General features: G+C 33.8%; 1 protein-coding gene across 2 annotated transcripts in view; it reads left to right on the forward strand.

Moving 5' to 3' along the window:
- EXOC5 (exocyst complex component 5) overlaps positions 1 to 27475 on the forward strand; it is a 56974-nt gene extending 29499 nt beyond the window's left edge. The window contains exons 8-18 of one of the 2 annotated variants that reach the window (XM_034992704.1): positions 4371 to 4415; positions 4523 to 4663; positions 5640 to 5722; positions 6755 to 6964; positions 8544 to 8691; positions 16304 to 16412; positions 20095 to 20215; positions 21170 to 21256; positions 24335 to 24443; positions 24626 to 24841; positions 25497 to 27475. In XM_034992704.1, the coding sequence (XP_034848595.1) occupies positions 4371 to 4415; positions 4523 to 4663; positions 5640 to 5722; positions 6755 to 6964; positions 8544 to 8691; positions 16304 to 16412; positions 20095 to 20215; positions 21170 to 21256; positions 24335 to 24443; positions 24626 to 24841; positions 25497 to 25685 (1458 nt within the window). In that variant the 3' untranslated portion in view covers positions 25686 to 27475. Of the gene's footprint in view, positions 1 to 4370; positions 4416 to 4522; positions 4664 to 5639; positions 5723 to 6754; positions 6965 to 8543; positions 8692 to 16303; positions 16413 to 20094; positions 20216 to 21169; positions 21257 to 24334; positions 24444 to 24576; positions 24842 to 25496 lie in introns of those variants that run through there. The other variant, XM_034992705.1, reaches the window with a different exon arrangement.
- The last annotated feature ends 306 nt before the right edge of the window (positions 27476 to 27781 follow it).

Consider the following 27781-nt stretch of genomic DNA (forward strand, 5'->3'; position numbering starts at 1 on the left):
ACTCCAACAGGAGAAGGGAAATAATAAGGATTAGAGCAGAAATAAATGATATAGAAGTAAAAAAAAAACCAGTAGAACAGATCAACAAAACTAGGAGCTGGTTCTTTGAAAGAATTAACAAAATTGATAAACCCCTAGCCAGACTTATCAAAAAGAAAAGAGAAAGGACCCAAATAAATAAAATCATGAATGAACGAGGAGAGATCACAACGAAAAAACGATAGAAATACAATTGTAAGAGAATATTATGAGCTATTATATGCCAACAAATTAGGCAATTTGGAAGAAATGGATAAATTCCTAGAAACATATAAACTACTAAAACTAAAACATGAAGAAACTGAAAACCTGAATAGACCCATAACCAGCAAAGAAATTGAATCAGTAGTTAAAAATCTCCCAACAAATGAGTCCAGGGCCAGATGGCTTCCCAGGATAATTCTCCAACATTTAAAGAAGAATAAATAGCTATTCTTCTGAAACTGTTCCAAAAAATAAAAATGGAAGGAAAACTTCCAAACCTATTCTGTGAGGCCAGCATTACCTTGATCCCAAAACCAGACAAAGACCCCCACTAAAAAGGAGAATTATAGACCAATATCCCTGGTGAATGTGGATGTAGAAATTCTCAACAAGAATGATACTAGCTAATAGAATCCAATAGTCCATTATAAGGATTATTCACCACCACCAAGTGGGATTTATTCCTGGGCTGTAGGGGTGGTTCAATATCTGCAAATCAATCATTGTGATACACCACATTAATAAAAGAAAGGATAAGAGCCATATGATCTTCTCAATAGATGGAGAAAAAGCATTTGACAAAATACAGCATTTTCTTGACAAAACCCTCAAGAAAGTAGGAATAGATGGAACATACCTAAACATAATAAAGGCCATATATAAAAGACCCACAGCTACTATCATCCTCAATGGGGAAAAACTGAGAACTTCTCCCCTAAGGTCAGGAACACGACAGGGATGTGCACTTTCACCACTGCTGTTGAACATAGTATTGGAAGTCCTAGCCTCTGCAATCAGACAACAACAACAAAAAGGCATCCAAATCAGCAAGGAAGAAGTCAGGCTCACACTTCACAGATGACATGATACTCTGTAGAAAACCTGAAAAGACTCCTCCAAAAAACTGCTACAGCTGATACAGAAATACAGCAATGTCACAGGAAATAAAACTGCAAAGAAGTCTGTTGCATTTCTATAGACCAGTAATGAAGCAGCAAAAAGAGAAGTCAAGGAATTGATGCTATTTACAATTGCACCTAGAACCATAAGATACCTAGGAACAATCCAACCAAAGAGTTAGTAAAAGATCTATACTCTGAAAACTATAGAACACTTGTGGTAGGGGTTCCATCGTGTAATGGTGAGCACTCTGGACTCTGAAAACTATAGAACACTTGTGAAAGAAGTTGAGGAAGACACAAAGAAATGGAAAAACATTCTATGCTCATGGTTTGGAAGAATAAGCATTGTTAAAATGTCTGTACTACCCAAAGCAATCTGCACATTCAGTGCAATCCCTAGCAAAATAACACCAGCATTTTTCACAGAGCTGGAACAAACAATCCTAAAATTTGTATGAAACCAGAAAAGACCCCAAATAGCCAAAGGAATGTTGAAAAAGAAAACCAAAGCTGGTGGCATCACAAGCTATATTACAAAGCTGTCATCATCAAGACAGTCTGCTACTGACACAGAAACACATAGATCAATGGAACAGAATAGAGAACCCAGAAATGGACCTACAACTCTGTGGTCAACTAATCTTTGGCAAAACAGAAAAGAATATCCAGTGGAAAAAAGACAGTCTCTTCAACAAATGGTGTTGGGAAAATTGGACAGCCACATGCAGAAGAATGAAACTGGACCACTTTCTTACACCATACACAAAAAAATTCAAAATGGATGAAAGACCTAAATGTGAGACAGGAATCCATCAAAATCCTAGAGGAGAACACAGGCAGCAATCTCCTTGACCTCAGACGCAGCAACTTCTTATTAAATACGTCTCCAGAGGCAAGGGAAATAAAAACAAAAATGAACTATTGGGACTTCAAGATAAGCTTCTGCACAGCAAAGGAAACAGTCAACAAAACTAAAAGGCAATGAATGGAGGGCGCCTGGGTGGCTCAGTCGTTGAGCGTCTGCCTTCGGCTCAGGTCATGATCCCAGGGTCCTGGGATCGAGTCCCGCATCGGGCTCCCTGCTTGGCAGGAGGCCTGCTTCTCCCTCTCCCACTCCCCCTGCTTGTGTTCCTGCTCTCATTGTCTCTCTCTCTGTCAAATAAATAAACAAAATCTTTAAAAAAAAAAAAAAAAGGCAATGAATGGAATGGGAGAAGATATTTGCAAATGACATATCTTATAAAGGGCTAGTATCCAAAATCTGTAAAGAACTTACCAAACTCAACACCAAAAAAACCCCCCAAAAAATCCAGTCAAGAAATGGGCAGACGACATGAACAGACATTTCTCCAGAGAAAACATACAAATGGCTAGGAGACACATGAAAAACACTCCACATCACTGGGCATCAGGGAAATACAAATCAAAACCACAATGAGATACCCCTTCAAACCAGTTAGAATGGCTAAGATTAACAAGTCAGGAAACAACAGATGTTGGTGAGGATGTGGAGAAAGGGACACCGTTGGTGGGAATGCACATGGGTGCAGCCACTCTGGAAACGGTATGGAGGTTCCTCAGAAAGTTAAAAATAGAACTACCCTATGATTGAGCAATTGCACTACTAGGTATTTACCCAAAGAATACAAAAACACTGATTCAAAGGGGCACGTGCACCTCGAGGTTGATAGCAACAATGTCCACAATAGCCAAAATATGGAAAGAGCCCAGATGTCATCGACTGATGAATGGATCAAAGATGTGGTGTATGGTGTATATATACAATGGAATATTATTCAGGCATCAAAAAGAATGAAACCTTGTCATTTGCAGTGATGTGGTTGGGACTAGAGTGTATTATGCTAAGCAAAATAAGTCAGGCAGAAAAAGACAAATACCATATGATTTCACTCATGTGGAATTTAAGGAACAAAACAGATGAACATAGGGGAAGGGAAAGAAAAATAAGATAAAAACAGAGGGAGGCAAACTGTAAGAAACTTTTTTTTTTAGATTTTATTTATTTGACAGAGAGCGCACAAGCGGAGAGCTGCAGAGGGAGAGGGAGAAGCAGGCTCCCCACTGAGCAGGGACCTCAACATCAGGCTTGATCCCAGGACTCTGGGATTATGACTTGAGCTGAAGGCATATGCTTAACCGACTGACCCCCCAGGCACCCCAAGAAACTCTTAAGTATAGGGATCAAACAAGGTTGCTGGAGGGGAGGGGGATGGGTTAATGGGCGATGGGCATTAAGGAGGGCACTTGTTGTAATGAGCACTGGGTGTTACATGCAAGTGATGAATCACTAAATTTCTACCACTGAAACCAGTAATAAAATATATGTTAACTAATTTAAATAAAATCTAAAAGAAAAAAAGAACAAACACACACAAAAATATATATAAAAAATCTGTTTCTTTATATTTGTATCTGAGTAGGGAAATAGAAGTTATTTTTTAGACTTTTCATTTAAGTAAAATATCTGCATGAGTATTAAGAATGGCTCTTAAGACGATTGTATACTTTGCATTGCTTACTTGTTTTTATGTATGATTTGTTAATGAATACAAATCATTAAAGAGAGCTTAATATGACAAATTATTTTTTTAAATATGTTCTGCTAAAATAGATTGAATTTTAAAAGTAAATTTCCAGAATGCCAGTTAAGTACAGCTCTGTTCAGATTCTTGCAGGGGAACACAAATGCTTTGAATTCAAGAGAGTAAAGAAGGAAATACATACATGTGTATACATGTATATACATACGTATACTTATGTATGTATATATATATAAGCCTTTTTTCAAGATTGTGAATCTGTGTGTGTGGGGGAGCATGAACACAAATACATGATTTAGAGTTGAAGGAGATGGCTAGGTGATCATAGGGCAAAATGACTGCACGGAAGTCATACCTCAGGGTTCTTCTTTCATTCTGAAGTCCTGCAAGGATATGAACCAGGTGATCAATTTCATAGAAAGCAACTGGGAGAAATACTATATTATTAGTTTTCTACTATTAATTTTATTTAAGTCCAATAACTATTACTATTGGTGATTCATTAGATATAGCTTTATATCTAATGAATATATATATATAGCTATGTCTGTGTCACATAGACATAGCTTTATTACATATAAGAACTTTTTTATTGAGATTATTACTGTTATAATTATCGTTATTAAACCAGAACTGTGATGATGTATTTCTTTCTTCTTCATAGGGTTATTCCCATTGTGTTGATGTTTATATAAAGCAGTGCCAGGAGGTAACATAATAGTATACTTTATTGGATTTTATTTTATTTTATGCTAATTTGTGTTTTTAAAACCATTTAAAAATTATATATTCACTATGTAAAATGCCTCTGTTTAGGGTGCTTACTTGAGAAATGATATATTTGAAGATGCAGCGATACTCTGCCAACGAGTGAACAAACAAGTTGGAGATATCTTTAGCAATCCAGAAACAGTACTGGCTAAACTTATTCAAAATGTATTTGAAGTCAAACTACAGGTAATTTTAAACTGACTAAATAGTTCTTCAGGCAATATGTGATTTTTTTCCTCTGTTTTAAAAGTTTTTCAAAAATTTAGTTTATTCATGTAATGCCCTTTGGGATAGTAATCTATTCAGTGAAGGGGAAAGGAATGACAGTATCATGCTTTTGTAAAAAATATTGTTCATCAAGAAAAAAGGTGCTAATCATACTCACTGAGTATCATCAGAGCATGTTTGAAATTTATTCCAGCAGAAGTAGTAGTTATAACAGGTTGTAGAGGGGAAACCTCAGATTTTTATTTTTATTGGGTCCTCACTTTGACCAATAGATGGCATTTGTGAAATTGGGTAAGAATTACAAGTGCAATCTGTAGAATTTTTTATAATATGTACTAACATGAAAAGAAAAAACACAGTAATTTAATTTACAACCTTGACTCCCATAGCACTGTACATTAAAGCAACATTTCCTAAACTATGTTTACTACCGGATTAAGCAACATTAAAGAAGTGTTTGTTTTTAAAACACAATTCAGGACTCTTAATATCCTTTAACAGCACTAATACGTATTGTGATTCTCTGAAAACAGGAGTCTAAAATTTTAGAGTAATGCCTGTTAATGTCTCAAGGGACACTAGGGTTACCCAGGCCAGTTTGGGAAATGCTATTTCTTAAGGAATTGACTATTATCAGTATAGCCTCAGGTTTTGTTTTTTAAATGTACTTTATGAGGCAAGATAGGCCAGTTTCAAAAGAAATTTTGAAATTTTTAATACTTATTCCTAAGAGTGCTATAGATGAACAGGTAAATATGAGAAGCATTAAAAATTAAAAACCTGTGTTCTTATTTTTTTTATATTGGTATATTTTCTATGCATTGCCTTTTCCATTGTATTTTAATCAGAACAATTCAAGAATGTGGAGTAATTTTAGAGAAAAATATATAATTTAATATTTACTTAATTGATAAAATGTTGACTTTTTTCTCAGAGTTTTGTGAAAGACCAGTTAGAAGAATGTAGGAAGTCTGATGCAGAGCAGTATCTCAAAAATCTCTATGATTTGTATACAAGGTATGCTTTTAATTACTAGAAAATAGGAAAACAGTAACATCTCAGATTTTCTTTCCTTTTTTTTTTTAATAGAAAATGAAGTATTTTTTTTTTTTTGAGTAATAGTTTGTAGATAGTAGTATACCTTTTAGCATTAAATGCTTGGTTATATAGACTACTGTTGTACAAAGAGCAGTATTCTTAGCATGTTAACTTAAGGAATTGGATATTATGCTGTATAGTCATGTACTTTAATGTAACTTTTTTTACGTTAAGACTCAAGAATTTTGTTTCTGGTTTTAATTGTAAGCTAGTTCACTATTCTTTAATTTTTTTCTCTGAGACATAGTATAATGACATTTATCTGGCAGTTAAAACTTTAGAAATTGAGAAAGTCACAAATTCTTAACAAATGACAGTTTCAGCCTTAAGTCTGATATGAAAATTTGCCTTGGGCTTTGTAAATACAAGTGTAACATTTGGAAATATCATATCAGAAGCTGTTTAGGGAGTTTTTTTTCCCAGTCCTATTGTTGTTCATCAGTGTCATCATTTTGAGAGGAGGGTTTTCAAAAGTAACCATCATCAGGAAGTCCATCCCAACAACATTTATTGTGAGCCTATCTTTAATAATGTGAAACAGAAAATTAGAGGAAAGTCCACATGGACAAAGACAAAAGAGAATGAACGGAAAGTAGATCTCTCAGTATTCTGACGTGGGTACCATGTCATGAATGGCATTAGAACATATTGAAGTCATTCTGCCACTGTTGCCATTTCTAGACTGGTTGGTTGCCTTGGTTTCTTCTCCTAAGTCATCCCTAGGAGATTATCCCTAGTCAGTTTTCTAAGCCACAATGTTATTTGTAATATCCATTCTACTTTATATATAGCCCTATGCAGCTGCTCTCTGTATCCTAAGTGCTTTCCAAGGTTTAAGAAATGGTGGTTTAACATAAGTTATTAAAATCACATTGTAAAAATATATATTCCTTAGTATTGTCACTGTACCTAAAATATACATTAATTTTTTTCCCCCTTTTCCATGAAAAGAACCACAAACCTTTCCAGCAAGTTGATGGAGTTTAACTTAGGTACTGATAAACAGACTTTCTTGTCGAAGCTTATCAAATCCATTTTCATTTCCTATTTGGAGAACTATATTGAGGTGGAGACTGGATATTTGAAAAGCAGAAGTGCTATGATCCTACAGCGCTATTATGACTCAAAAAACCATCAAAAGAGATCCATTGGCACGGGAGGGTGAGTGTTTCTGTTAAATGTTGTAGTTAAAACTAAAGATTTTAAGACCTTTATTATATTTGGACAAAGTTGTCAAATATTGACAGTGAATTTTCTGTGAAGAACTCATTTAACCCAGCTTATTTACACCATTGATCAAATCCTGTCTCTTGAACCACATGTTGAAATGACCTAACATAATGTAATTAAAATGTAAAGCAGAATACCAGCACTATAAAGAGTTCTATAGTCTCCTTTTTTTTTTTCCCACACTGAGTAAATTATTCCAGGTTATTAACTAGGAAGCACATCATTTTTTGTTGTTGCAGGTGTGGGAAAAAATAGCAAATAGTTTACAGTTTAGGTATCCTGAGCTTTTTAATACTTGGGCATAAAATTATTTAATTAATACCTTAAAATCTGTGATTATTCGCATACTAGAAGAAAATGATTTGCTATAGGATTGGTGGCATCTGTTATCCAGATCTCAACTGTCTGGGACCAATTTGATTCTAGAATGAAGCAGAATGACTTATGCAGAGCCATATAATTAGAGTACAGAGTACACTCAAATCAGTTTCTTGTTTCCCAGTTTTTTATATACTAAATAGTGATCAGGGAGAGGTTATAATTAGGAATAAGAAGTGACATCTGAAAGGCAGCAGCAAGTAAGGGAAGAGAAAAACTAAAGAACAATCATGAGAATTTAAAAAAAAAAAAATAGGTTGGGGTGTGTGGCTGGCTCAGTCAGTGGAGTATGCAACTCTTGATGTCAGGATTGTAAGTTCAGGCCCCATGTTGGGGTAGAGATTAATTTAAAAAAAATAAAATCTTTAAAGATTTTGTTTATTTGAGAGCAAGAGAATGAGAGAGAGCATGAGCAGGGAGAGGATCAGAGGGAGGAGGGAGAAGCAGGCTCCCCACTGAGCAGGGAGCCTGGTGCGGGACTTGATCCCGGGACTCTGGGATCATGACCTGAGCCGAAGGCAGATGCTTAACCAACTGAGCCACCCAGGCGCCCCAAAAATAAAATCTTTTTTTAAAAAAAAAGTTCATAGTGGTCTAGAGCTAGGTATTCTAGGAGCAAAAGAAATCCAACCTTCTAAACATACCACCATAAAATAAATGTTCAAAGTAACCCTCAGTCATTAAGAAAAGCTAAATTATGTTTAATGTATCTTGTTTAATAATGATAAAGAAATGTGCAATATGCTCAAATGGTTAGATATATTTAAAAAGCACTAAATTTTTAAAGTTTATTTTAAGCAGGACCATTTAGTTATATTAACTTATTTGGAATAGTCCACTTCATAAGGAAACCAAACAAGAAATTTTTGGCTATTGAGTCAGAATTATAGAGCTGAAAGAGACTTTAAAGGTCACAACTCCAAGTATACTCATTTTTCAGTTGAAAATCTTATGTTTAGAGATTAAAGCTTATTTCACTTTACAGAACTAATTATTGGAATTAGAACTTTTATGTCTGGCAATTAGTCCATTTTTCTCTGTTGATATATACAACTTAAGTTGAAGAGTACTTGAAATTGAAATCTGTGTATAGTAAAGTGTTCTCTTTTCATTTGTTTTTATGATGCATTAGTATTCAGGATTTGAAAGAGAGAATTAGACAACGTACCAACTTACCATTGGGGCCAAGTATCGATACTCATGGGGAAACTTTCCTATCTCAAGAAGTGGTGGTTAATCTTTTACAAGAAACCAAACAAGCCTTTGAAAGATGTCATAGGGTAAGAGTAGTTATAAATTTATTTTATTTATATGGTTGTGTTTTTTAATCTTTGCCTTGTTTATAGTAAGATATAAATCTGCTCTCTGGTTAGGAACAACTATTTTTTGTAATAAAAAATTATAGAGGTTTTGTTTTGGAGAACAGAATTATTTTAAAATTATTTAGAAGTGTATTTTAATATAATTTCAAAAGTTGAATATACCAAATTTTTCTTCTGTACAATATATTAAATCAAGATATGAAAGGGAGGTTTAGAGCCATCTCATAAAGAAATAGAGCATTAGGGAAAGAAGGATGTCTTAAGAACCGAGATATCAAAGGAAAAGTTGACTCCATTAAAATTTAGAATTTCTTTCCAACAAATGCACTTTAACAAAGGAAACAGCTTAAGTCACAGTCTGCAAGAAGGTATTTATAACCAGTATTACTAGCAGAAGATTATGTAAAACAAATAATAGTGGCAAATAATTGTATAGCATATACTGTGGGCCAAAGCACTTTAGGTATACATCAGCTCATTTAATCATTGTAACAACCTTGTGAGGTTTTTATTCCATTTTACAGATGAAGAAACTGAGATACATACTTCTTAAGCAGTGGAACTGAGAGTTGAGGCAGTCTTAATTTTTTTATTTGTATTGATATATATGTCTATTTTATATTGATAGACAGTAAATCAATAGAAATTATACATATAAATATAAATCAATAGAAAACAAAGACTAATAAACACACATAGTGGGTTCTCAGTAAATAAAGAAACTATCATCTGACTCCATTATATGTGATAGCCAAGAGTGAGGTCTCTGGAGTCGGCCAGAGGTGGACTCAAAACCTGGCTCGACCACTAAACATGTAAACAAATACAGAAAATGTAAATTACCAATAAGATATTCAGTCTCACTAATAGGCAAATGAAACTTAAAATGGGAAAATACTGTCTCAGTCTGCAAAAATTAAGTCTGATGATAGTAAGGATGTGGAGCAATATAAATTTTCTTACACTACCAATGGAAGTAAAAATTGGTATAGTTACTTCGGATAGTAACTCGGAATTCATTAGAGAAACTCACAGGTCTACATGCCATGTCTAACATCATAGCAGCATTGTTTATCATGGTGAAAAATTAGAAGCAAATTAAGTGTGCCTCGAAAAGAGAATTGATAAATTGACATTGTTCATACACTAGAAAACTGTACAACAATTTAAATGACTAGAGTATCAACATGTTGTATCAACAAAAAAATCTCAAAAATACAGTGTTGAGTGAAAAGAACAAAATGGGGAAAAGATATATTCAGTATCATGCCACTATATAAAGTTTTAAAAAGTAGAAAAATACCCTTATATTGTTTAGGGATATGCACAAGCATAAGCATGATAGATTCAGGGTAGTGTTTGCCATGAGGGAGGAGTACTTAAGGGACTTCATCCATATGTAGGACTCCCCTTCCCCCCCAAAAAAGAAAAAAAATCTGAAGTACATTTGGAAAAAATGATAAGATATGACACATCTGGGGGCGCCTGGGTGGTTCAGTCGTTAAGCATCTGCCTTCGGCTCAGGTCATGATCCCAGGGTTCTGGGGTCGAGCCCCACATCGGGCTCCCTGCTCTGCAGGAAGCCTGCTTCTCCCTCTCCCACTGCCCCTGCTTGTGTTCCCTCTCTCGCTGTGTCTCTCTCTGTCAAATGGGTAAATAAAATCTTAAAAAAAAAAAAAAGATACGACATATGTGGGTGGGTGATGGGTATATTTGGTAAATTATTATCTCTAGTTTTCTGAATGCTGGAAATGTGTTAAAATATTTCTAAAGATCATTGAACCTGAAGCAGTCAACATTATGTTGTTTGAATCATAGTAACTAGCTCAGTGTCCTGACCTTTTACCTGGAAAGTTACAAGATAGAAATTCAGTTGAAGTTCAGCACAATCTAATCCAAGAAACATGTGTTTACTTTGTACCAGCTGCTATGTTAGGCACTGAAGATATAAAAATAAGACATATATATTACTTTTGAATAGTGTGGAGAAAGGAGGTTGACATAGAAATAATCAGTGCAAAATAGGTATACCCTGCTGGGACCAAAGACGATGCAGCCAGCTCTGCCTGGTTAAAGAATTGAGGAAGAGTATTTATTTGAAAAGGTTTCAAAAAGAAGGGGACTTTTTAAGCCTGAGTCTTAAAGCTACATAGGATATCTTCAAGAAGGTGATTCTTGCAGAGAATAGTACATGTAAAAAGTAATATACAAAGATCAGATGTGCAGCATAAAATGCTTGAAATAAAAATGTACATGGGAGAGTAATGAGAAAGGAAATTGCAAAGGTAAACAGAAACTCTTTGTACACCATGGATAGAAATTTAGACTTGACCTTGTAGATGATGCAAACTTTAAAGGATTATTAAAAAAGGGCAGTGTAATGAGCAGATTGGTGCTTTTTTCCTTTTTAAAAAAATAACTTTGAGATACCTTTGACATTCTGTAAAATGCATATATTTAAACTGCACAGTTTGATAACTTTGGTAAGTTATGTCTACATTTCTGAAGCTATAACTTCAGTCAGGATAACGAACTGATCCATCACCTCAAAAAGTTTCCTTTTGTCCTTTTATAATCCCCCTTTCCTCTCCCTTCACTTCTATCCTCAGAGAACCACTGATCAGCTTTATGTCACTATAGATTTGTTTTCAAAAAGAAGGCGACATTTGAGGACTGAGTCTTGAAAGCTAAATAGGATGTCTTTAAGAGGTTCATCAATTTTCTAGTTTTTATAAATAGTATATGGTATGTTATAATATGTACATGTGTTTCTGGCTTCTTTCACTCAGCATGATTATTTAGAAATTCATCCATATTGTTGTGTGTATTAGTATGCTCCTTTCTATTGCAGAGTAGTATTTCCTTGCATGAATATACCACAGTATGTCTGCTTAAACTATTGATAGACATTTAGATTGATTTCAGTGTTTGACTATTATGAATGAAGTTGCTGTGAACATTCATGTATATGTCTTTATGCAGACATATGCTTTCATTTCTCTTGGGTATATACTTAGTAGCAATATGGCTGATTCATATGGTATTTCTTTTAAAGAAACTGCCAAACTATTTTCCAAGGTTGTTTCATTTGCCATTCCTGCCAGCAATGTGTAAAAGTTTCATTTGCTCCCCATGATCTCCAACATTTGGTATGATCAATCCTTTTTTTTTTTTAAGATTTTATTTATTTATTTGACAGAGACACAGCGAGAGAGGGAACACAAGTAGGGGGAGAGGGAGAAGCAGGCCTCCTGCGGAGCAGGGAGCCCGATGCGGGACTCGATCCCAGGACCTTGGGATCATGACCTGACCCTAAGGCAGATGCTTAACAACTGAGCCACCCAGGCGCCCCATGATCAGTCCTTTTAATTTTAGACAGCCTAATGGTGTGTAGTGATATCTTATTAGGGTTTTAGTTTTACATTTAGGTCTATGATCAGTTTTGAGTTAATTTATACATGTCCTATGGTGTATGGATCAAAGTTCAGTTTTTTGCATTTAGGCATCCAGTTGTTTAAGCGTTATTTATTGGAAAGACTATCCTTTCTCCACTCAATTACTTTGGAACCTTTGTCGAAAACTGCTTGACAATTTATATGTGGATCTGTTTCTGGACTCTCTTCTGTTCCATCGACCTATTTGTCTTTGTGCCAATACTACACTGTCTTGATCACTGTAATTATTAAGTCTTGAATTAGGTAGTGTCAGTCCCCTAATATTTTCATATAAATTATTTTGCATCCTTATATGTCTTATAACCACTTTGTCAGTCTCTGGGGAAAAAAAGTTTGGGGTTTTGATTGCATCGAATCTATAGTTCTGTTTGTGGAGAAGTGACATCTTAATAATATTGAGTGTTCAGTCTACAAATAAAGTATATCTGTCCAGGGGCGCCTGGGTGGCTCAGTTGGTTAAGCAACTGCCTTCAGCTCAGGTCATGATCCTGGAATCCTAGGATCGAGTCCCACATCGGGCTCCCTGCTCAGTGGGGAGTCTGCTTCTCCCTCTGACCCTCTCCCCTCTCATGTTCTCTCTCACTCTCTCTCTCAAATAAATAAATAAAATCTTAAAGAAAAAGTATATCTGTCCATTTATTTAAGTTTTCTTTAATTTTCCTTACCAAAGTTTTGTAATTTTTTAGCACACAAGGTTTATCCCTGAGTATTTAACATTTTTTGTGCTATTTTAATGTAATGCAAGTGGTATTTTTTAATTTATATTTTTGATACTCTGTTGTCAGTGTATAGAAAAACAGTTGATTTTTATATGTTGACTTTATACCTGCAACTTAACCAAACTTATTAGTTCTAGTAGCGCTTTTTTTTTTTGTAGATTCCAAAGGATTTTCTAAATAGTCTATCATGGAGTCTGCCAATAAGTCAATTTTACTTATTCCTTTCTAGTATAGAAACCTATTATTTGGTTCTCTTGCATTATTGCATTGCTTAGAACCTCCAGTACAATGATGAATGGAAGTGGTGAGAGCAAATACCTTGTATTATTCTTGATCTTAAGAATAAAGCATTGAGTCTTTCACCATTAAGTATGATATTAATTATAGGTTTTTCACAGATGCTCCTTACCAGATTGAGGAAATGCTTTTATTTTTAGTTTTCTGAGTTTTTATAAGATTAGGTGTTGGATTTTGTCAAATGCTTTCTTTTTATTATGTTAGTATGCTGAATTACATTGATTTCCAAATGTTAACCTTGCATTCCTTTGATAAACTCCCCTTGGTTATCAGGTATTATCCTGTGTATATTTTGTTGGACTAGGTTTGCTGAACTTTTTTTTTTTTTTTTTTTTAGATTTTTATTTATTTATTTGACAGAGAGATAGCGAGAGCAGGAACACAAGCAGGGGGAGCGGGACAGGGAGAAGCAGGCTTCCTGCCGAGCAGGGAGCCCGATGTGGGACTCGATCGCAGGACCCTGGGATCATGACCTGAGCCGAAGGCAGACGCTTAACGACTGAGCCACCCAGGCGCCCGGGATTTGTAAATTTTATTAGTCTTTTCAAAGACTCTGTTTTGGGCTTAGTTGGTTTTTCTCTATTCTATATTTTTTCTATTTCATCTGTTGCTTATATCTTTATTATTTCTTTCCTTCTAGTTTATTTGCCTTAAATTTGGTGTTCTTTTCTAACTCCTTGAGGTAGTCATTAGATCACTGATTTTCTGCTATTCTTTTGCTGAACTTTTGTTTAGAATTTTTGTGTTTGTGTTCATGAGGGATATTGACTTATACATATATTTTTTTCACACAATGTCTTCGTCTAGTTTTGGTTATCAGGGTAATGTTGGCCTTGTAGAATGAGTTGGAAAATATTTCTTCCTCTTTAATTTTCTGGAAGAGTTTGTGTAAAATTGATATTATTTCTTCCTTAAATGTTTGCTTGAATTTACCAGTGAAATAATTTGGGCCTGCGGTTTTCGTTGTGAGGGTTTTTAACTACAAATCCAACTTCTTTAATAGATTTAGAACTATTTAAGGTACCTATTTCTTTTTAATTGAGTTTTGGTAGTTCATGTCTTTAAGGATTTGTATATTTCACATAAATGTTTGAATTTATTGGGATTAAGTTGTTCATGATATTTCCCTATTATCCTTGTAATATCTGTAGAATCTATAGTGATGTCACCTTTTCATTCTTGATATCAGTAATTTGTATATTTTTTCCCTGATCAGTCTGGCTAGAGGTTTATCAGTTTTATTGATTTTCCCAAAGAATCACCTTTTGGTATCATTGATTTTTCTCTATTCTTTTGTTTTGTGTTTCATCAGTTTCCACTCTTTATTGCTTTTCTGCTGCTTGGTTGGGTTTCATTTGCCCTTCTTTGTTTAGTTTTGTAAGGTGGGAACTGAGGTCATTGATTTGAGACCGTTCTTCTCTAATATAAACATTTAGTCTTATAAATTTCTCTCTAAGGTAAGCTTTAGCTGCATACCACAAATTTTGATATGTTGTATTTATTTTCATTCAGTTCAAAATACTTCTAAATTTCCCTTTTGATTTCTTTTGGCCCAAGAGTGATTTAGAAGTGTTTTAGTTGTCAGATATTGGGGTATTTTTTAGTTCTTTCTGTTATTGATTCAAATTTGATCCTGTTGTGGTTAGAGGACATACTTTGTATGATGTGAATCTGTTTTAAATTTGTTGAGACTTGTTTTAGTCCAGGATATGATCCATCTTTGTGAATGTTTTGTGTATACTTGAAAAAAGAAGTGTATATCCTGATGTTGTTAGATGGAGTATTCTATAAATGTCAGGTCCAGTTGATTGACAGGGTTGTTTACATCTTCTGTCTGCCTATCAATTTTCTGTCTACCTCTTCTATCAATTATGCATGGATATATGAATGTAAACAGGAGGAGGGTGAAAAGTTTATTCTTTATTGCTTGTTAAGGGCTGTTGAGGATCAGTGAGCAAAGAAGGGAGGTAAAGGTTGTGGTAGAGCGACTAGTGAAGAGTAAACTTTGAGGTAGTATTAAGAAGATCAGGAAGGGAATTGAGTAATACCAAATCAGTATTTATAATAGGGTTTTTAAAGGGGTTATGCACTTCAGCTCCCAGCTCTTTATATCAGATAATAAGCATTGCTCTGAGAAAGGTAAATGAATAGACTACGAAGTGGCAACAATCAGTTGATAAATAATACAGAAAGCAGTGATAAGATGTTGAGAGGTAGTTTTCTAACTTTTTAAAGAGGGATTTCATTTTCTCACCATAATTACTAATAATTCTTCTGAGTAATCATCAGCAATATCAACAGCAAAATGAACATTTATTATTGTAAGTTTACTGTGTGCCATACATTGTGCTAAAAATACTTTATGTGCATTTTTATATTTTATTCTCACCTCAGGACTAGGATGTAAGTACTGTTAATATTATTCCCACCTTACAGATGAAGAAATTGAGGCCTGGTGGGGTTAAATAATATCTTAAGGGTTTACTCAAAGAGGAAGTGATGAAGCTGGGATTTGAGCCTGTCATATTTTATAGTGCATTTGTTATCGATTTCCCCATTCCCACCCCCCAGAAGAATAGAGAATCCTTTTTATTCTGAGTTTTGCTAGAATAGCTTTTGTTAAAGTTGGTGGCTCTGAAACTTCTTTGACCACAACCTATAAGAAATGGATTTTACATAGCAGTCCAGTGGATCTTTGTTATATGTATGCATATGTGTATGATGTTTTTGTGTGTATGTGTATTTCATAAAACTATATGTGGTTTTAACATGTACATTATACTTTATTTACTATTGATTCTCTCGTCTCTTCCCTCTTTCTTTCTTGTCGCAATCCACTAATGGATTGCAATCCAGGTGAGAAAAATATTGATCTAGTCTAAGCCAGGAGAATTGTAGATAAATACGAAGCATTGTAACTATATGTCTGTGTATGTGAGAGAGGCTTTGGGGGTGGAGAGGAAGAGGCATAAGTTAGCATTTTGATACCTGAATACTGGGTACATCGTATACAAAATTGATTGCTTAAAAAAAAAAAGAAAAGCCCTTTTTTTTAAAGATAGACTTTAGGAGTGATGTATTTGGTTTTTGTTTTTAAAGCTCTCTGATCCTTCTGATTTACCAAGGAATGCCTTTAGAATTTTTACCATTCTTGTGGAATTTTTATGTATTGAGCATATTGATTATGCTTTGGAAACAGGACTTGCTGGTAAGTATATTTGTGTTATATTTTGTGTTAAATTCCTTTGATCATGCTTGATTAACTGTATGCATAATGTTTTGTATATATTCAACTTTTTATATCAAATTCAGTTCAATGCAATGAATAATGCTTTTTGAGCATCTATAATGCAAGAGTTTGTCAGGCGCAGAAAGTTACACAAAGAGTTCTCTCATATTGCTTACATCAAACAGGGCAGGGTAAGCTACATAAGTCACTACAGTGTATGGCAGAATGTGGTACAATGCTACAAGTTATAAAATGTCAAAGGAGCAGAACTGAAGGTGACAGCAATTCTGGTTGAAGCAGTTGAATAATGTAAAGTTTAGAAGGGAAAATATTCCAAAATAAGCCTGGAAAGGAATACATTCATATTAAAATTTTTCTTTTGCTTTTGGTCTTTCAGGTTTACTGGTATTAATAGGATAATAATGATTTCTTCCCTAAATTCCAACCGCATTAATGTAGTTCCCTCTTTGAACTTGCCACCTGTTCAGTGTGCATCTCAAATTTAACATATCCCTACCGAAACTCTTTATCTTCCATTTAAACTTGTTCTACTCCCATTCTTTCCCATGTCCTTAAAAGGCATTACTATTTACTAGTTGCTCAGGCCCCAAACATAGGAGTTGCCATATTTCTTCCTTTTCATCAAACCTGATAGCTAGTCTGTTAGCAAATCCTATACTTCCAAACATAACTCAAATTCATCTACTTTTCTCAAGCTCTACTAATGCCACCCTAATTTAAATACCATCATCTGTATCCATTCCTTACTGGCCTTTCTGTAAACATTCTCAACCTCTCCACATTACTGACTCCACATAACAGTTTGATTATCATTTCCTTGTTTAAGACCTTTTAGGGACTTCCTATTAATTTTAGGGGAAAAACAATAACAAACTTTACAAAAGCATGGCTTTTGATCTGTCTTCCTGTTATGTATTCATCCACTTCTCATATTGTACTTCCTCTCACTACCTTAGCCATCAGCCACTCTAGCCTTCATTCTTTTTTTTTCTCACTCAGGCTTTCCCCCATCCCCCAATCCCTTTTCCTTTAGCACTTCTCATGCCTGACTTTTCAGCCTCTGATCTCAGTTAACTAAGATGTCACCTTCTTAAAGAGGCTTTTGTGGATTACTCTAAGATAGCCCTCTACTCCCAGCCTAGTTATTCATTATTTCATCACTGAATTAATGTTTTTCATAGCACTTATCACAGTGAAATTTTCATCTGTTAATGTCTGCCTCCACTTACCAGAATTCATTCACTTTTAAATGCCTACTCCTGCACTCACAGAGCTTTCATTCCTAGGGATAAGATAGACAAATGACTAGAAAGTACAATGAAGAAAAATAAAATTGAGTAAGATAGTGAGAAGTGTTGGGGAGGTAGGATGGGGGAATTCAGGAGCAGAGAACTTTTTTTAGAGAGGTTGGTTAGGGAATGCCTCTCTGAGGAATTATATGAACTAGAGAGCTGAATGGAGTGAAAGAGTAAATGGAGTATTTGGAGAAAGAGTATTTTAAGAGAACAGCATATATGCTCTTTTGGCTAGGAATCTTATCTGTCTTATTCACCATTATTATCTAGTACTTAGAAAGCACATAGCAGATGCTCAAAAATGTTTATTGACTGTATATCACATCATTTTTTAGTTTTTTAACACTGAAGCAAAATTACCATAATTCAGTAAACTTGATTTATTCTTACCCATTTTTTAATTTGCTCTCATGATTGTAGATTTGCTCTCAGGACAGATTAAAAGCATTTGTATCCTGCTTTTTTTAACTTAATTACAGTAAACTCTTTTTTTTTTTTTAAGTTTATTAATTTATTTTCTTAAGTAATCTCAATACCCAGTGTAGGGCTCAAACTCATGACCCCAAGATCAAGAGTCGCATGCTCTTCTGACTGAGCCAGCCAGGCACCCCAATTACAGCAAACTCTTGACATCAAGTATTTAACATTTGCCATTTGCAAATGACTAAATGTGGCAATTTGTATTGGGATGATAATACCTCAAAGATATTAAGAAGATTAAAGAAGATAATGAGAAAAACTAACAAGAATTTGAATCCATATGGTATGAAGGATTTATTATTTAGCTCATATGGAAATCTAGCATCTTCATTTTAGTAGCTGTATTCACAATTTGGAAGGACTTAGAAAATTTACTGGTAGGATGAAAATGTCTCTTATAATTCATAAATTTTCTTCCCTGCAGCCATTCAGTTAGCACTTACTGCTATTATTTCTAATGATAGTATAAAATTTTGTCATGCATATATATTATAAAGTTAAATAAAATTAACTATCCCCTCTTACTAGACATACTGGTTTTTTTCCAGCAGTTTAGTAATATAAATAATGCTGCAGTGAACATTGTAGAGCTTAAAGTGTTTTCCTTATTTTGAATTATTTTCTCTGTATGAAATCCCAGAGGTGAAGTTAGCAGAGCAAAGTATGTTACCAGAGACACCTGCCTGGCTCAGTTGGTAGAGCATGCAACTCCTGATCTCTAGGTTATGAGTTCGGCCCCCATACTGGGGCTAGAGTTTACTTTAAAAAAAACAAAAAACCAAAAAAAACCCACAAAGTGTGTTACCAATTTTTAAAATTTCTATACATAAAGCCTTTTCCAAAAGGGTTTTTTTTGCCCTAATTTACACTGCTGTTGCATGTACCAGTTCTTCTGCATAACATTGAATATTCTTTTAAAAACTTTAATTTAGTGGTTAAAAATATACATAAATATTACCTTAATTTTAATAACTTTGATTAATAGTAAGGATTTTCCACATGTGCATTGACTTTATTTTTTTCTTTTGTAAGTTTGTGTTGGAGCCTTTAATTTTCTTACCAGTTGGTGATTTTGTCTTTTATGGGAAAATGAAACACCTTTGCTTTCATTTTTAAAACTTTGAAAAAAATCATCATCCTATAAAGAATTCTAGCTATTAATTTTATTTTCTCATATGTGAATATTTTCCCTAGCCCATTATACCTTTTAATTTTAGCTAGAAACACAAACATCTAAGGTTAGAATGGACTGCTCTTCTACAAAAAAGAGGAAACTGAAGTCTGGATAGGTCAGCTCTCTTTTTTGGAGTCAGCATGTTGAGTCGCTTGAATGCCATGAATTTTAGACAGTGAGGAGACTTTGAATATTTTTGAGGAAATAATGGAGAGCAAGATGAGTGAAATGTGTAAGTTTAAGTATGTTACTCTGGCAACAATATATAGCAGAAAAGATAAAGTGATTTGAACCCAGGAAACTAATAAAAAATTATTTTAACTGTTACCAGAGATAATGAGGCCTTGTTATAAGAAAAATGGTGGAAGTGTATGCATGGCTCATGTGGAACCACTGGGCATGAGAGTGGGAAAGGAAAGAAGATACAGTCCAAGATGATTCATTTATTGATTTAATTTTTGGTTTATCTCAGCAAATAATGAAGACTGAGTAGATGGTGAAAATTTTCATGTAAAAATTTTATTCATTTTATTAAGTTACTAAACTTAATTTTACTCTTCTGTCCACAAAAATCATTGCTAATTTATTAAAATAGCAGTGACTTTTATTCATGATACCGTGTTCTTTTTTCTGTTGCCAAGATGAATTTCTTCAAGTATGATTCTAATATGTACATGCCTTCCAATTTTAGGAATTCCTTCTTCAGATTCTAGGAATGCAAATCTCTATTTTTTGGATGTTGTGCAACAGGCCAATACTATTTTTCATCTTTTTGACAAGCAGTTTAATGATCACCTTATGCCACTAATAAGGTTAGTCAAATTGATTTTTTTTGGTATTTCAGTGACTATTATAATGCTCTATGTATAAAGATACACAACAAAAATTTTATAAGATTAATAGGACAGATTTTAATAAGGCATTAAATAAGATTTGGTTTATATCTCAATTTATGTGAACTTTTAAAGTATGTGAGGATTAAATAAGGTAGAATATACGTGAACATGCCTTATAAAATTGTGTGTATACTGTTATTAAAAAGGAAAAATATTTTTTAAAAAGAAAAATAAAAGATAAAATTTTAAACATTTTATTGTACACATTGATATGCCAAGAAATTAATTCAAAAACAGTCTCAAAGATAAAGATCACTTGTGATCCCTGAATCACACTTTAAAAGGAAATGCACTATTTTAAGAGCTGTAATGCCACATAGCACAGAATTCACATAACTATTAGGGTTGCAGATTCCTTAATAGTTTAGGTGTTTTTGACATTTAGATGGCATTCAGAAGGCAAATATGATTGTCAAATTTGTTTTTATAATATAGGAAAGCTAAGTACAGCTGGATTGGCTCTTAGTCTCCAAATTTTAATTAGTATAATTTATTATATTCTTAAGACTCTGGTGATATCCTTTGGTGTTTGTTTTTGTTTACCAAATAATCCCCAAATTGCAAAATCACATATATTTATATTCTTAAGGGATATCTTCTCTTAGATGAAAGTAACAAATCTAAATCTTCCTCTTCCTTCTCGTTTAACTGGTTAATTTTTCCTAGTGTGACTATTGGGCATAGTAATACAACATAATTTCCTAGTATTGAATTGGGTATAGTAATTACTACTTATGTGCTTCTTGGATTTGTGAGCAAAGTAAAATAATATATGTGTATGTATAAATGTTTATAACAATATACATGTGCTTATGAAAAATTTTTATAAGGCTACTAATGTGATTTTTTTTCCCTTTAAACATTCAATAGCTCTTCTCCTAAGTTATCTGAATGCCTTCAGAAGAAAAAAGAAATAATTGAACAAATGGAGATGAAATTGGATACTGGCATTGATAGGCAAGTTGTTAGTTTTACCTTTTCTCTTATATTTTTTATGTTTAATTTATTTACTTTTTAAGATTTTTTTTTAAGATTTATTTATTTATTTTGGAGAGAAAGAGCACTGGGGGAAGGGGCAGCAGGAGAGAGAGAGAGAATCTCAAGCAGACTCCCTGCTCAGCGCAGAGCCAGACACGGGGCTCAGTCTTATGACTCTGAGATCATGACCTGAGCCGAAATCAAGAGTCGGATGTATAACCAACTGAACCACCCAGGCACCCCTTTAAAGATTTTATTTTATTTATTTATTTTTTAATTAATTAATTTTTTTTTTTAAGATTATTTATTTATTTATTTGACAGAGAGAGAGAAAGGACAAGTAGGCAGAGCAGTGGGCAGAGGGAGAGGGAGAAGCAGGCTTCCTGCTTGATCCCAGGACCCTGGGATCATGACCTGAGCCAAAGGCAGACGCCCAACCGACTGAGCCACCCAGGCGTCCCTAAAGTTTTTATTTTAAAGTGGGACTCAAACACAACCTGATACCAACGTGGGACTCAAACACAACCCTGATACCAAGAGTGGGACTCACACACAACCCTGATACCAAACACAACCCTGATACCAATGTGGGACTCAAACACAACCCTGATACCAAGAGTCACACTCTCCACTGACTGAGCCAGCCAGTCGCCCCTCCTTTTCTCTCATATTTTTTAAATTGTAAAAACACCGTTATAAATGCAGCATGAAAAGGTTTTCAGTATGTTTAGGTATGCTTTTAAACTAGATTCAATTGAAAAGCCATTTTTGTAGGCCACCACTTTCTCCTCCTCCTCCTCTTTCTTTCCCTCTCTCCAGACTCCTTAAAAGTGATATGTAACATAGAGGATTTTATTTTCATTTGAATTTTTAGGCTTATATCTGAAATGCTTTAAATAAATATACTTGTTTTCTGTAAGTGAATTCCATTAAGTGAATACAGACTGCATTCAAAAATTTTTATAACTTTTTGTAGTTAATTACCTATTAATAGTATAGAGCAGTGGGTCTCTTTTCTTGAAATGACGTGGTGGGCATATATTGATGATGATGATAGTTACCACTTATCAAGCATTTGGTGTGCGCTAGGCACAGTGCAAGGACCTTTACCTGTATTATTTTATTTATTAGGTAGGAAATACTGTTTCTGTTCTACAGATGAGGAAATGGAGGCTTAAAGAAATTATGTAATGTGCTAAGATAACACAGTTAATGGTGGTAGAGCTGGAACTCAAATTCTAAAGCCCATGCTACTAGATTTGGGCATATCTTTTTCTCTTACTGTAATTCTGTTCCTTTCTCTTCTGTTTAAGAAAGCATATTTGAATGCAGGTTAGTTTCAGTGCTGTATAAGGATAGCCTGGAATCTACTCTAATTTACAAAAAATTAAGAAATTTTTACTTTATCAGTATCAAACTTGCAGCTCACCTCCCAATTATCTTCTCACTAAGATCAAGAATTACTACTGAGTATATGATAATGAAGGTAAGAAAAATAAAATTGAAGAATAAAACTAGGAAAAATAGGGTATTATAAAATTAATTACTGAGACTAATTTACTGAATTATATGCTTAGAATAATCCTAAAACTGGTCTCTCCCTTTTGTTTTTAGTCAGGACCATATGAGAACCATATATAATTTCATTTAATATAATTACAATGTGTATGATATATTGTACACATTATAATCATCACTTCAAGAAGTATGTATTTTCCTAACCTAAATCTCTCCTATTAACTTAATTTGTTTCTTCTTGCTTTACCTCAGAATGCCTGAAAATCATATTTGGGACATAGGGAGGTTGGATATATTAAACTTTCAGAGATATAGGAAAGATGTATTTCCTTGGTGTCTTCTTAATGTCATTCTGTATAAGCCTTAATCTCAGAGTCTTTGCACTAGTTGATTAATTGAAAGCACAGTATCCTGTAGTGGTCTCATGAATGTGAACTTCTGATTTTTTTACCCATGTACCATGGGGCCAAGAGGTGAGCAGAGCATTCACCTGATCTCTTCTCTGATATTTTCAGACCAGTATCCATCTGTAGGTGTTAGGTCGGAACCCTTTTGCCTTTGAAACCCACATCATCTCTTCCTATTGCTGTTGTCTCTCAATCATTTATGTTAGTCTCCTACATTAATTGAGGATTTGGGCATCTGGCTTACAGTTTTTCTTTTAAACTTAAATCTTAGGTTATTTCTACTTCCATGTGTGTGACCCATTCATTTTCTTCCTCGTCTTCATTTTAGCTACCTACTCTCATATCCTACTAGACCTCATTATCATTGATAACAAAAACTTGAAACTTGAATATCCCACTCATTGCTCACAACCTCCTGTTCTTCCAATTCCATAACCTTCTGACCTCAGCAGGAACTCTGGCCCTTAATATATTTATCTTTTGCCAATCTTCTATCCTTTTCTTTATTCATTATTATGCTTAGGTTGTTTGATCCATCTCTTAAATTAGCCCCTTATAATTACCCTAAAATCTGTTTCCGTTAACCTTAACTATCTTACAGATCCAAGGTTTTGGAGCAGTGCAGTCTCTTATTCCCATAACTGGGTGGCTGATTGCTGTTGGAGAATAGCATATAACTTGAACATTATTGGTGCCGCTACAAACCCATGTTCTCATTTCTCAACTGAGTCTTTAGTACCATTTGTTCAGCTTCCTGCTTGCCCTTAGACTGTGGAACTCCTATTCATCTCACTAATTCTTCCAAATGTTGGCCATTTGTCTTAACCCTCTATCTTCCCCTCTTTCTAACCAGTCTCTGTATATGGTTGTTAAGGAAGTAAGTTAGTGACAGGTTTCTAAGATCTTTAAGATTACCTTAAATAAAGTATTGGGCAAGAACAGGAAGCTAATAAAACCAAGAGTTCATTGATAGCAAGACCTAGAATTTATTTTTTCTAAAATCTAAAGTCTACCAATAGTAAATAATTTTGTGGTGCTCTGAAATTAAATAATTTCAATTTAGTATAAATAATATAAATTAAAGTAAATTTAAAATAAATGGGTCAAATATATGGTGTTCTTAATTCTCTAGGACCTTAAATTGTATGATTGGACAGATGAAGCATATCTTGGCTGCAGAACAAAAGAAAACAGATTTTAAGCCAGAGGATGAAAACAATGTTTTGATTCAGTATACTAACGTGAGTAAAATAAATCAATATACTAGTAATATCTACTATGCTTAACATTTTCATTGGTGTATCTTACTGTGCTCTAAGTTTTTTTCTTTTATACTTAGAAATTAATGAGATACTATATGTATTTTCTCCTTAGCTAAACTGATACACATTTCTATGTAATAAGTGTAGAAAAAATTTTACAGGCCTGTGTTAAAGTCTGTGCTTATGTAAGAAAGCAAGTGGAAAAGATTAAAAATTCCATGGATGGGAAGAATGTGGATACAGTTTTGATGGAACTTGGAGTACGTTTTCATCGACTTATTTATGAGCATCTTCAACAATATTCCTACAGTTGTATGGGTGGCATGTTAGCAATTTGTGATGTAGCTGAATATAGGAAGTGTGCCAAAGACTTCAAGGTATGTATTCACAAATATAAAACTTGTAAATAGGCTCAAGAACATAAGTCAGACCATTAAAAACGCATGCTGACTTACAATCACTACCGAAAAGTTTAAAACTTGCTGATATTATAGTGAGACAGATCTAACATTTCCTAACTAAAAAAGTATTGTTCTAATCATATTTTCAGTCAAAATACATTTTTGCTCTGTGCTGTATTTTAGACAAGGCCATATTTCAATTCGACAGTCCAAATGACATTGTTGACTTTCATAACTGATGCTGTATATATCACACATCAGGAAAATACGTTCTTTCTTCGTGTACATCTCTCTGAAATCCCTTTTCCTTAAGGCTTAAATTATTTAAGAAAAGTGCTAAATTAATGGTAACTAATTCTAATCCACAGAAGTATAAATGACTGTTACTATTGAAGGAAATTGACATGGACCTTTTCACCTAAAAAGATTATATCAAGTTTATGTAATGTCTGAAATATTTGAGTTTTGACACTTTCAGGAGCTTTTACAATTTTTAATATTGAATTCTCCCACATTAGTAAGTCTTAATAGTATATAAATGAGAATAATATATAAATGAGAAACTAATTGTAAAACTAGAAATTGTTTTGTTTCAATGTTATTTTTTTTTTCTCCTCTTATTTCAATTCAGATTCCACTGGTATTACAGCTCTTTGATACTCTGCATGCACTTTGCAATCTTCTGGTAGTTGCCCCAGATAATTTAAAGCAAGTCTGCTCAGGAGAACAACTTGCTAATCTGGACAAGAACATTCTTCACTCCTTTGTACAACTTCGTGCTGACTATAGATCTGCCCGCCTTGCTCGACATTTCAGCTGAGGTTGAATTTACAAGGGAAACGTGTTGTACTTCAGCAGGCCTTGGTTGATGGAAAGCACAGGAGATTTCTTAATGACACAGCCAACATTTTATGGAAAAATGACTGTTTGGAGAAACAGCAGCCATACTTACCCTTGAGATTTTATTTGAAATTTGGACACTACTAGCCATATTTTGCTTTTTCCCCTTAAGTTGAATTTTAATTCCATTCTTGAACTTATAAATTTCAAATTCTAAATTTCAAATTCTGTGAACCTACATGTCACTGTTTTCATCCTGGAAAATGTTGGTATCAGAAGACAAATGAGATGTTATCAGTGTTCCAGTTGATATTCTTTAACATATTCTATTGGAAAATTTCACCATCCTATTTTGCATTAATGGTAAAATAGAGCAAAACTGCATTTATTATTTACCAATTTTTAATGACCTTTTCAGCACTTGATAATTGTTAGACAAGTTATTTTAGGTTTTCCTAGAGAACTTTTGCCTCTTTCAAAAGGTTAATAATTGAGCATAATTTCTGTAGTTGGTTAATTGGCTTTTTTCCTGAGGTACAACAATAATATTCCAAGAAAAATGTTACAAACTAAACTAAAATGATGAAATGTTTTATGTAGATATTAGGAGTGGATCAGAATACATCTGCTTTCTGGGTAAAAAAACTTAAAGTTTACTATTTCTTATTTCGTAAACAGATTTTAAGCCAATGCTAGCAAGAAATTAGTAAGTCTACCTTATTTTATATTTCACTTAAGATAAGGTGGAGGACCTTAACTAAAGGACCACATTTATTCATTATTTTAATATTATAAGGGAAGTAAAATGAGGTTTAGTCTAAATGGTGAATATGAGAAATATTGACAGTGTTTAGCAACAATGCAGTCCTTTAAGATTTCTTTCTTAATGCTAAACTGGAATAAGATGGGATGGCTAAACATAAGTAATACATTTTAAGGGGAATCAGGAATTGATAGATAGCATTATATATTCTAAGTCTGGAGATGAGCTTTGTAAAAACTGGTTGCTTTTCAAATCTATAGTTTCTGTCATCTTTTTCAAGGCATTTCTGAAGCAGTTCTTACTGATTGGAGTTAATTGAATTGGCTTAATATGGTGACATAATAAATCACTTATAAAATTTTAAACATCAAGTGGAAATTTAGAAAGGCTATTACTCTACAATTTCTATAAACTTGCTCTGCAAGAATTCATTCTTATCTATATGTAATGTTTCAGCTTCCTTTGTGGTGTTCATAATCTTCTAGGAACAGATAAAGTTTAATGTTCAGCTCATTCTTGGCATTTTTTTTCCTTTAATGTAGCCTTGTAGCCTTTTTGGCCTAATTTTGGCAAACTACTTTTCTTTTAAGACTATGTTTCTGAATGGTCATCAATTTTACCAAAATTTCCACGTCCAATGCTAGCTACTGTTTAAATTACTATTGACAGAATATTCTTCATTTTCTGTTTAGCCCAGTGTTATCAAGGTAAGGAAGAGAAACGAAGTATGCCCACTTTTATCAAAGCATTTTAGTAAATCGTGGCAGTTTTAGAAGGCTGTCTAGTTTTCTATTCCTTAGCCAAGGGAAGCCAGAACAGATTTTGGATACTAGAGAAAGTCATATGCTTGTACTATTGCCATTTTAGAAAGCTCTGATGTGAATTCAAATTATACCTCTGTTACTGAAAGCCAACAGTTTTAAAGCAGTAGTTTTACTGGCCATTTGAACTCTTTGTACACAGTGTCAATTTGTAAAAAAAAAAAAAAGAAAAGAAAAAGAAAAAAATCTTAAATAAAACATGAGAGAACATTTTAAGACTTCCAAATCAGAGAAGTGCTTCAAATTATTTTGTTTGGACTAATTTTTAAAATGTAAAGCATATACATGTTGCTTAGATATTTTGTTAATTATTATTTCCATGCTTGAGTTTTGTGCAATATTTTCCATTATGTCCATTGACCAAGGCAGTGACAAAGAAAACTCTTAAGTGAATACTTAACTTAGAAGTGTTAATATTAATGTTTAATAAACAAATTCCCTGCAATTGTTTTTTTATTTCACTCCATTTTTACATCTTTAGGATATGTGTAC

The sequence above is a fragment of the Mirounga leonina genome, unplaced genomic scaffold, assembly GCF_011800145.1.
Source record: "Mirounga leonina isolate KUSES-001 unplaced genomic scaffold, KU_Mleo_1.0 Mir_82, whole genome shotgun sequence".
Lineage (NCBI taxonomy): Eukaryota > Metazoa > Chordata > Mammalia > Carnivora > Phocidae > Mirounga > Mirounga leonina.